This window comes from Helicoverpa zea, chromosome 20 (assembly GCF_022581195.2).
Source record: "Helicoverpa zea isolate HzStark_Cry1AcR chromosome 20, ilHelZeax1.1, whole genome shotgun sequence".
Taxonomy (NCBI): domain Eukaryota; kingdom Metazoa; phylum Arthropoda; class Insecta; order Lepidoptera; family Noctuidae; genus Helicoverpa; species Helicoverpa zea.
In genome coordinates, this window is record NC_061471.1 from 3,988,537 (window position 1) to 4,000,450 (window position 11,914).

The window sequence follows — 11,914 nt, forward strand, 5'->3', positions numbered from 1 at the left end:
CTTTTTACCCTTAGGGCCTATGCACACCACGTTTTTTAAACGCGCCTTCGACGCGCGTTTGTAGCGATACGTAGGTACGCAAGTCAGGACTGCTCTGCAGGATAAAAACGCGCGTCGACGCGTTTAAAAAACGTGGTGTGCATAGAGGCCCTCATATCTGTACTAATATTATAAAGCTGAAGAGTTTGTTTGTTTGAACGCGCTAATCTCAGAAACTACTGGTCCGATTTGAAAATTTCTTTCTTTCAGTGTTAGATAGCCCATTTATCGAGGAAGGCTATAGGCTACTTTTTATCCCGGTACGGGAAGTCGTTCCCACGGGATGCGGGTGAAACCGCTGGCAGAAGCTGGTATACTATAACTAGCTTCTGCCAGCGGTTTCACCCGCTTCCATTTTTACCCGTCACTCGTCATACTGAAACTCACTCCCTTCCTATACATGTCATCTTTCAGGCATTCCATCCATTTTTCCTTAGGTCTTCCTCTTCCTCTCCATCATACATGAAGTCTGTTAGTTATGAATATATTGCCAAATTGCCCATATCTATTCGAGTAGAAGTCTAGCCATTAAAAAGTATCGGTTAGATAGACTCCCTATAATTCTTCCATATAGCCGAGTTTCAGTGTCTGAAGGAGAGTGTTACTTCATCAAGGCTCATTAATTTATCAACATCGAAGAGGGAATCGGAAGGTCGCAAGTGAAATAAAATTCCAATTATAGTATTATATGATGTATATCACGGATTTTACAGTGGTATTTTCGTGTATAAACAAAATATCCAGATTTCAATTTAATAAATTATAACTTACTGACAATTTAATAAATAACAATTTTCACAATCAAATATAAAAGCATCAGCGCCACGATAATTTTCTCGTTATATTTGATATAAAAATTGAATAAACAATTTTGAATTTGTAACTATAACACAATAGTCATATACATACTGCACGTGGGGTTTCAACTAAAATATTTTCACTTACACATTTAGCGATGATCACAGATTTGAGGATTATAAAAAAGCAGATTCAGAACATACCGTGCTATGGAGAGACGATTTATAACAATTCGAAACTTGCAATAGTGATTACTGAGTAATTTAGGTTTCATTATAGCTTATTGGCTAACTTATCACTATCAGCACTCTGGCCGCTCACGCACGGCTCTTCCCAGTTCCTAACATTGCTTCTCGATCGATATCAATACCAAATTTAAATTAACAATATAATAAAATATCAATTGTACCTAAGATCTTTTCCAATTAAATACGCACATTCGTTCGTAATTTGCATCTTAATATACACTAATGTGCCGCTTAGGCGGCTAATGATATCTCCGGACTATCTACTGGCTCACAGGCAAAGTGCTCTTTACATAAGCGAGGCGACGCCTCCGTCTGAGCATAACGTACGTAATTCCATAATTAAACATACATGTTGTGATCAATAATAAAAATATAATGATACAAATACATTAATTACTACATTTTTCGATTATTGTGTGACATAAATATTTACAAAGCGCATTAGGAGCGCCACAATAGTTAGGCGAGGCAGACTCCTAAACGAGAGATTAATAAATGCGCCGCGCCATGCGTCCGCGGCCGGCGGCGGCTCTTCGCGCCACTACACCAACTAAACTCAAGTACAAGTATCTTTATTAACTAAAACATCTGACCAATTAACTTTATTGTCAGGAGAGCTAAGGAATAAATGCCCCAAAATAAAAATGAAATCGTATAGTCAAAATGTTAAAATTATTGGATTCATTATATTACAAAGTTATCCTGACTGTCACAGTCGCTGGATCGACAATTATTACATAACTAAATATCGTAGATTTTTAGAAGAAACAAAAACTAATTTACTTCCCCATGATTATGAAACTAGTAGATACTATAATATATAAGCTACTACCAGTACATCTTATAAAACGAATAACATTATTCTAAATATCAATGTGATCTCTCGTTATTATGGTTTACGATTACAATTTGGGAATGCATGATACTACTCGACAAAATACAATAATTATTAAGTACCGATGATTAAAAAAACTCCCTACATATACAGATAGCGTAACGATGTCCGAAATATGATTAGTTTCGTCAACTATAAAGTACAAAGATGAAAATACATTATCAGCCGGATACACGGGCGGAAGCACACCGGCGGCGGCTTCCTAACGAGAATATACAATACCAAGTTTTAGATAATAAAAATAATTGAACTAGAAAGAGGGCGAGGCGGGGCTCGCGGAGAAATGACTACATTAAAATTGTTGGCGAATAGCGCCTAAAAATAAATAAAAAGAAATATAGTTTGAGTCGGAATACTGATATCGTGTGGCGCGGCACGGCGCGGGCGAGCCGCTCAGTTCACCATGAGCGTGTGCGACTCCATCGGCGCCGCCGAGTCGTACAGCGTGTCCGTGTCCTGCGTCGGCTCGCCCTGCAGCTGGCACTGGTTCGACAGCGTGCCCGCGCCGCAGTCGCAGAAGAATCTGAACCAACAAACCAGCACGTTAAATAAAGCCACTCAACATTTATTACAGACAAACTCGTATGTGACAATCCCACTGACCACGCGGGACGGCGGAATTCGTTAACGTCGGCATTAAGGGTAGCCTTTAGATGCCAGCGTCGACCCAGTCGCCAGAGGACCATGGGCTCTTGCCAGTGTTAAGTGCTGAACCAGACAACATAACTAGTATTTACCTGTCATGGCGAATAAATTCTACGTCGTGTCCGGAATGGCACGTTTTGATGCAGTTGACGCAAATGGCGTTGCGGTCTGTTGTGTTGCATGTCTGGCACCTGGAATTGACACATAAACATATTAATAAAAACTGATAGTAAACATTTAATCGATCCAGTGAGTGATTCAAGTTAGTCAGTTCACATAATACTCCTCTATGTGGCGAATGCCTAGCTTAGGTCGGATTAGTAAAGGTTTGTACCACATACCTATAGAAATCGTGCATCGGGAAGGAAGTGTAAGATGAGATTTTGTAGAGGCACTGTCCGCCGCCCACGGCCTTTTCAACTGCGTCTTGGTTGCTGAAGATTTTGTTACCGCGCACTAGCGGGGACACGCCGGATGCCAGACATAGACCTGAATAAAGAACAGTTTGGTTTAGTTTTAATTGCTACCAATATGTCACAGAACTTATTTATACCAATGGAGACTCCATTGGTATAAATGGTTGTTTGAACAGGTATATAATACTAGAGTTGGAGAAAGATGCTTTATAAACTCATACCATTATGTGAAGATGGAGAATTTGGAGGAATTCAATGATAGAGAAATGTACGTATCCTACATGTTTGTGAACAGAGAACTAAAACGATTCAAACTCCTTGATTGACCTACCACAACACAACATATCTTACCTCCAAATCTGTTATTAAATATCTGGTTGTGTTCCAGTGTGGCAGTGGCGTTGTTAGTAATTTCTACGCCGGCCGCCAGTCCGTCGAAGATACGGTTGCGGCGCAGCACCGGGTGGCTCTGTGTCGAGATCAGCACGCCTGCCTGGGCGTTGCGAAATATATCGTTCTCTTCGAGAACTCCCTGAGGAATGAAACATTTGGTTAATTATATGAGAGAAGAATAAAGTAAATTCAGTTTGAGATGACTTTAAATTGCATTAGAGAGATTGGGAGGCTCAGCTAGAACGTTCAACAAAACAACAATTGTTTAGAAATACTATTATAGTCACAAATAACACTCACCTTCCCACCATTAAAAATACAAATTCCTCCATCGCGCCCATCGAAAATTTTATTCCTCTTGAGCGTAGGGTTGGAGTCAGTCTTTATCCACACTCCGGCCATGGCATTGTCGAAGATCTCGTTTTGTTCCAGCAGCCCTAGGCCTCCGTTGTACACGAGAACTCCGCCGTTTTGGCCTCCCCATATCTTGTTGCCTCGGATTACCGGGTTGCTGCCCGTCCGTATCTGGACGCCCGAGTATAGGTGGTTAAATATGTCGTTGTCTTCTAATTTTCCATGGCCGTTGTCGTAGAAATATACTCCGACCTGTTGAATTTACATTTCAATAACAAAATACATCATACAAAATTACTACCTACTGTTTTCTGTAAAAGAGAACTCTAAATACAAAATCAAATCTATGTTGACCATACCTGTTTCCCCGAATGTATGCGGTTACGCCGCAGCACGGGCGTCGACCCCGTCGTGATCCACACCCCGGCGAGCGTGTTCGCGTACACTTCATTCTCCTCTATAAGCCCCTGGCCTTTCTCATGTACGTAGATCCCACCATGCTGTCCATGGTGTATCTTATTGTGTCTGACTATGGGATCACTGTTTGTACGTATCTGTAATTACGGAATATAAAGTAAGAGGTATTGTTATGTGATGTTTGTAGGAGTACCTTGGCCGTCCGGTGAGAAGGATGTAAAGGCAGTGAGCGATGGCCGCACTTCTTTGTCTACTGATTCACAAGATATTGATCAACACATTGCAAAATAACGGAAACAAAAAAAATAATGGAATGAAATTTCGTGCAAATTTTGAAACGCGCTACATTTATTGTAACCCTGTCTGTGGGGTACGGTAGTGAAAGCGCGGTAATGTAGAACAACAATGTACTGTCATTTCAGATTGATATTAAAATAATTTTAAGGCCAATTAACTGTCGAAAACACACAACATAACAAAATATGTGAAGAATTTTATATAACAACAACACAAAATAAACTTACCTGTATACCAGCTAAAGCATTTCCATAAATATTATTGTGCTCGATCAACCCGCGGCCCTCGCCGAAAATGTACACCCCTCCTTGATGGCCATTGTATATTTCATTACGTCTAATGGTGGGATTACTGTTGGAGGTGATCCATACTCCAGCGAAGTTGTTGGAGTGTATCTTGTTATCTATGAACTGGCCTAAACCGGATTCATGTACGTATATGCCTCCTGTTTGTCCGTGGTGTATTTCACAGTGAACTACGGTGGGATTGGCGCCGGCTTTTACTTCGAAGCCAGCGATTCTGTTGTTGTGGATGTCGTTTGCTTCGAAATAGCCCTGGAATATTCGAATAACGTTAGACTCCATTTATTTTCAGGTCTTAATCAAACTGTACAATTTACTCGTCACATTAGACAGAATGAACACTTCTGCCACTTACCAAGCCATTTTCGAAGGTAAATATCCCGACATCCCTGCCATGGTGTATATGATTGCGGCGCATGATGGGATTGGCGAAGTTCTTGACCCATATCCCGGCGAGCGCGTTGCGTGAGATCTCGTTGTCCTGGTAAGCCCCCTGTGCGTAGTCCGTGACGTAGAGACCTACGTTCTCGCAGTCGCTGATGTCACAGTGCTTGATGACAGGGTTTGCGCCGGCGCCGCTCACGCAAACTGCAGCTCCAACTGTATGACGGATTGGATATTACTTACTACAAATAAATGAGATACTTGCGATAGTTAGTAATAAGCTACTGCTAAACTCTCCAACTTCTTTAAACTGTGCCCCATAGGGTCCATTTTAAATGTACAACTTGTATAACATATGGAATAATAAAGTATTGAGTAGTTAGTGATGATCTGGATTGTGAAACAACAAAGTAAGTTTTTGACTACAAGTTTAGAAGAAATAAAGATATTCTAAAGATGTTAAGTTATTAACAGAAAAGTGGCAAGGAGTTCATATTTATGTAATGAAAGTACTACAGACTCACCAACACTAGCACTACGTATAATGCAGTGGTCCACGGTGGGGGAACAGTTGTCGGACACTTCGAGGCAGTAGTGTTTGTGGTGCTGCATGGTGCTGGTGGCGTCGGGAGAGAACTTGAGCGTCATATGACCGGCGTACGCGCGGTTCGCGCCTTCGGCAAACGTTAGCGTAGACTCTGCCTCTCGCTCCAGAACCACTGATTCTGCTACATTGCCTGGGGCACAACCTACACAAAATATAAGGTTAAAATGTGAAGTGGGTACATGGTGTCAGTGCTTACCATGATGACAGCTGCATTGGCAGGAGCATCCATGTGTGCTGATAATTTCTGACATATCCCACTAAATAAAGTTATGTGTAGAAATCTTTTCTTGTAAGGGAGCTGTTTGTTATAAAGCTTTTTTGGCTTTCAATGCAAAGATTAAAAAAAAAATGTTTCTGAACAATGGACTCGACTCAATGGAAATATGACTGAATGGCTAAAATACTCTTTCTTGTTATGATATGGCTGTGTTCCAAGCAGTAAGCACCCAAGTATGTTTGTCTAGTGAGAGCACTGACCTATAAGCTGCACATCGGTGTCGATGGCGAGGCACTCCTCCTGGTAGAGGCCGGCGTGCACGAACAGCAGCGCGGGCGCGTGCGGGGAGCTGGGCCGCCGGCACGCGCACGACGCCGCGCCGCACGCGCACGCGGCGCCGGCGCCCGCTCCGCACGCGCTGCCACTCGCCGCCGCGCCCCCGCCCCGCTCCTCCACGTACTCCAGGCCCGCCTAGCCAGAGCGTTCTTTGTTAATTGCTTGTCGGCTTCATGAGTTTGCAATGTCCACTTTCGTTATCTTAGAAACTGAATGTTTGGACATGAAAACTTTTTACGTTGAGGAGACACTTTTTTTTTGATAACTTTGATATAAACCTTTCACTTTGATACAACATTCTTCATAATTTTGATAAGATTGCTACAATTTATCCACAACTCACCCTAATTGTGTTAAAGTGTTTGATGCGCGAGTCCTTCTTGGGACGGTAGTTGGGCCGAACGTGAATGCCGTAGTAGAGCTGCCTAAAGCTTTCCTTCCAAGGGTTATCAGCGTCGCACTCGTCCGGCGCCACGAACTCAAACTGGCACGGCGCAGGATGCATCAGTGGCATATCATACTCGAACACCGACTGGTACAAACTTTTCCTGTTGGAGAATATTGAACTTGAATACAAAGATACATGTTTGGTCTATGCTGAAATAGGCATGATGACAAATTTTTAAATTCCTTTGTATGATGTAGGTATACGTCTATTTTATTTGAAAAATTATTAATTTTAAGAAAATGCGAAGATTTTTTATCAAATAATTGCATTTTTCTCTGTCCACTTTGAATCCGGCGCGAAAACGCTTGTCAGTGTCATGTCGTCACTTGTGACGTCACGACTGAAATTACAAGACGCAAGTAAACAACGCTCGTGCAATAATAAAGTTTTTTGTGTTATTAAATATGAATTCGAAAGGGCATAGGTGTTGTGGGGTCACTGGGGGACCAAGTAAGAACACATCCAAAACAACTCCTGATAAGTTATTTGTGTACGTTCCTCACAATAAAAAAATACGAAACAAGTGGCTTAAACTTGCAAGGCGAGATTCAAAAGCAATATTGCCCAGGGTACAACTTTATTTTTGTGAAGATCACTTTGATGTAAGTTATTACGTAGTTCTCTAGATTCTAGCATAGTTTATAATGTAAATAACTATTTCGAGGTTAGGTTTCATCTCTCATTGTTTTTTAATTAAACTAGTATACTTACATGGAAGTTTTAACATTTCTAAATTTTGCTGAACAAAAATCTTTATTTGATGCCAAAAACTTTCCCAGCATTATGATATCAATTCTAGGCAAATTAGCGCTGTTTGCCTTGATAAATCCGGGCTCCATAACTCGTGTTATAAACAATTAATTAATTAAAAACAAAGATCGCAGTGGAAGTTCACAATAACGAAATGTGACGTTCGCGCGCTTTCGCGCGAGTTGTTTTGAGAAATGACGTCACGAGCTCTGATTGGTGTTCAAGATATCATGGCGGATTGCCTTATTTCGTAATTTTATTTTATAAAAATACATATTAATCACATTATTAATAAAGAAAACAATGCGCGTTTTATATTCCAAGCTTCAAGTTTAATTTAATAAATATATTATTTTAATGATTTTTGATTACTGTCATCATGCCTATTGTGAGATGATTTCAGTGTTCCATAAAATGAAATATAACAAGTCCAATGGATAAATAATTCAAGTACATTTGAGACCTAAAGCTAGAGTATTTTGTCTTTTGCACAAATAATTTAGTAGATGTTGTTGTATGTACTTAAATATTCACTGTTCAGACTACTTTCTACCATGACATTTATATTTTAGGCCTTGTTACTCCATGTATGTACTGCATAAAGAAGGGAGTGATGTAAGTTACCATAGCTCAGTATCATTGGCGATCGTGTTGAATCGCTTGCAGACTTGCGCGACGCGACAGAGGTCCCGCTCTGTCAGGTGTGAGAGAATACACAGCAGCACTTCATCAGGCAATTCGTATTGCAAGTACTGTGATACATTGCACACATCCACTCCTTGAGATAATGATCTGTGTGGGAAAAGAAAATGGCTTTAAGTTATTTTTTACATAGTGTACTACATCTAAGAAGTAGTTTGTTGAAAGTTTTGAAGACTTTTGAACCAGCATCAATCTATGTCCTATATTGTGTTGTAGTATTTTTCCAAAGAAAATGTATTTTTTCAAAGTTGCCCTTACCGCTTCCAACCGCAAAAAAAAAGATGGAACTGTGGAACAAACTTCACACAGCCACCAAACAAAGTCATACTAAAAGCTGATATCAAAAAAAGTTGAGAGCATTTTGTAATGAGAGCAGCTATGTCATGCAAATTCAACAAAAGTGGACCTCAGGAGTATTTTTAGGTACTAACGTTCTAGGCCTCTTTCTGGCGGGTAGAGAGCAAGCGCCCGAGGGCCCGGGCTCGTGGTAGGCTGGCGGCGACTTGCGGCGCAGGTCGTAGGGGCTGTGGTGGCCGGGGGTGCTGGCGGGCGCGGCCGCGGGCACGGGCGGGGCGCCGCCGCCGCCGCTGCCGCTCGCGCCCGCGCACGCCGCCGTCGCCGCCATCGCGCTGCCCGTCACGTTGTTGGGGCAGGGGACTGATTCACATGGCTCGCCTGCAATACAAGTCAATGACATTAAAGTTAATGTGCCATCAGTTAGGTAAAATGCCTAGAAAAGAGTTAAGTACAACTTATGGCAATTTGCAGAATGATTATGATAATTTGTAACAAAAGACTTGAAACTAATATATACTGTTTTTCTTTTCTTGTTTTTATGGAGTGTAATATAAGATCATCTGGAACATTGTAGCTCTAGTTCATATCTACCTTGTAACACTATGTTAGCTCAATAAATGTGCATAATCGACACATCAAGTAACTTAAACAGCTGCTAATACCACAGTAGAAAGTTATCTTCTCTGTAGTAGCATGATGAAATTACTCAAGTAGCGGTAAAAATACTTGGCAATTTAATGTTTTTTCTTCCTTAAAATTATTTTTGCTCATTCATTTACTAAAGCTTATTATTGTTTTCATCCTAAACATTTTAGTGGTCATGGTGTTAAAAAGGTGGACCTATGTTTATAAACAAATCACTTATCAGTTTCATGTGACTGATAAACCATTTGTAAATACCAATATAACCTGTGTTGTTGATAAACATTGGCCAGCAGACAATTACCTAATTACTGATAAAACTAAGTGTGAAATTGGTTATTCAATCTATTAAATTAGGGTGCTTATTTACATATTTTGTTTTGTTTGTCAATCTTCCAATGAAATAGTAAATGTTTCAAACGTATTCTACTTATGATTACCCACATAGGGTATTTATAGTACAAGAAATTCACATGCTCTGGTTATTCAAAAAAAGATCTAAATCAGGCCTCAGTACCACACTGTAACAGCTAAATATTAGAAAGTAGTTTAAGCAGTTTGATGTGTTGCCAAAACTTTTGACCCATTTAAGATGTGGATGTTAAAGAAGTGTGCAAAATAACCTTCTTAATTATGAACAGATGTGTGCATTTAAGTGTAATGTGGGTGTTGGTTATTATTATGTTCTTATGAGTCATTAACATTAATGAATGGCTTTAAGACTTGAGCATAACTGTTGTAGTATTGCTATAAACAATACTAACATTGTTTTTCAGAACCTGTGAATAATATTCTCATTAACTAAATATTATTTCATTTTTGTAAGGTACTGCTAGTCTGGTACCAATATTGACATATTTGTAGTAAGTTAGAATGATACAATCACAAATCTAATACATTCTTATCTTGCTTACCTCACTACAGAAATGTTATCAATTTATATGAAAATGCAATGATAATATCATAACAATATCAGAGTTTGTTGATTCAGCGCTGTTAACATTCCATCAAGTGGAGGTTATTATGCAAAATTATTTATAAGTACTAAATTGTACTTCCTTATGTCTTTTTGTCCTTCACAATTAGCAGGCTTTAATTTTATTCATAAGGATTGAAAGATTTAATTTGTGCACCACATGTTCAAACCATGTGAACAAAGATCTTAGTATACATACACTTAGCATGAAATCACAATACCTATGCACATTTATTGTAATAAATACTTTTTTATCTACAGCAGATTCAATCTTTTTATTTTTGTTTGTATTTTTTTTCTGAAATATTGCCATCTTATGTAAAATCCATTTTCATCTAAATAGCTCACATGTGGATATATTACCATGTTGAAGTGTTTCAAAGTTATAGTTAAATCAAAGTAATAAAGATATTTCAGAATAATATCATCTCAATACTATGTGACTCTCAGAGTTCATAATAAAGTTGCCAATCTGGAATTTGACAGAATACAATGTCATACAGACATTCTTATTTTGTTGGTTTATTTTAGTTGGTAGGTGAAGCAGCATAAAATTGGTATAAGTGAAACACAAACAAGCATATATTCATCAATGTGTGTGAACTGAAATCAAAAAGTTTCGTAACTACTCATAAATACACATCGCCTCTTTGGATGTATCAGTAGAACAGCTGTTTCGTCATTCTGTGTAAAATAAGTTTTCATCTAACAAATCAATACCCATATTGCGCAAAATGTCACTGAAATGCGCTATTCGATATCACCATGAAACATTGAATGTAATGAAATAAGAATTTACATGTCAATCAACGTCCGAAGAACAATGATCGACCAATTCAAAATTCAATAGCAAGCTCAACATTTTCGTATAAATTGGGAATGTCAAATCTATAATACTTATACATAAATTAGCCTTTATTACAACACATAACAACTTGCAAACGCGTTTACGTATAACTCACAGTTACATGATCAAGGAAATATGAATAACGAAGCATTTCTATAGATCGGGGCGACTTCAGCCGACCCGGATTACTTACTCGATTGTGTCCTAGAAGGTAGTGGTATTCTATGTCCGCCTTTTCTCCGCGATCTACGGACGTAAGAGCGCGAAGAGGAAAACGAGGCACTAGGCATTATTTCTTTTAACACTTATTTTCACTAGAATTCAGCCCTAAACAAAGGAGACACCCGCACCAACACCGTCGGCCATTTTCTGTTTAGATTAGATTGGACAGACAAACGGGAAACCGAGATTATACCACATTAGTTATTGCTGGCTGAGAGTTCTATTGTTATACAAATATCACACTAATCACTAACACTAAAATTATGATATTAAACTGATAATATAATCATTATCTGAATAAATTATTATGAAAATCCACACTACCCTCAAGCGATGGGCGACTCTCAGCAAAAATATGGCGGATTTCGGATTAACATGGCGACTGGCGACCGATTGTAACGCCATCTACGAAATAACAAGAGATGTCTTTTTGGACTTATTGGTGCATTCAAATTTTCAAATTCATTATTGCAAAAGTATTTTTTTGCTATCGTGGCTTCAAATTAGTTGACAAGCTCTGCAAGAGAGTCATGGAACTTTAGTACGATTACTAAAGAAATATGCTAAGTTTACAGTATTCAAGTCCAACTTGGTTTTAAGATCAATGTTTGCGTGTTGTGTGTTTTTTTAATGGATTGTCAATATCGTATGTTATATCGTTCGATACCAATATGTTCTATCG

The 11,914-nt window shown here is 39.1% G+C and overlaps 1 protein-coding gene across 1 annotated transcript; it reads right to left on the bottom strand.

Moving 5' to 3' along the window:
- Nucleotides 1–715: 715 nt before the first annotated feature.
- LOC124640080 (F-box only protein 11) lies at nucleotides 716–11,603 on the bottom strand. The gene is made up of 14 exons (XM_047177699.1): nucleotides 11,204–11,603; nucleotides 8,680–8,923; nucleotides 8,171–8,338; nucleotides 6,692–6,896; nucleotides 6,273–6,483; nucleotides 5,713–5,937; nucleotides 5,160–5,404; nucleotides 4,730–5,056; nucleotides 4,148–4,342; nucleotides 3,735–4,040; nucleotides 3,393–3,573; nucleotides 2,967–3,114; nucleotides 2,718–2,816; nucleotides 716–2,503 (listed from the first exon to the last, which is right to left on the bottom strand). Exons 1-14 carry the CDS (start codon nucleotides 11,298–11,300, stop codon nucleotides 2,374–2,376), a joined length of 2,781 nt encoding a protein of 926 aa, XP_047033655.1. The 5' UTR covers nucleotides 11,301–11,603; the 3' UTR covers nucleotides 716–2,373.
- Between the last annotated feature and the right edge of the window lie 311 nt (nucleotides 11,604–11,914).

Bases quoted from the DNA above. Each gene is read 5' to 3' on its own strand.
- LOC124640080 (XM_047177699.1), bottom strand. From the start codon at position 11,300: ATGCCTAGTGCCTCGTTTTCCTCTTCGCGCTCTTACGTCCGTAGATCG. The intron at 4,343-4,729 runs GTAAGTTTATTT...CCGTAATTACAG, and splicing joins ATGCTTTAGCTGGTATACAG to ATACGTACAAACAGTGATCC. The intron at 3,115-3,392 runs GTAAGATATGTT...TTCTTTATTCAG, and splicing joins ATTTAATAACAGATTTGGAG to GTCTATGTCTGGCATCCGGC.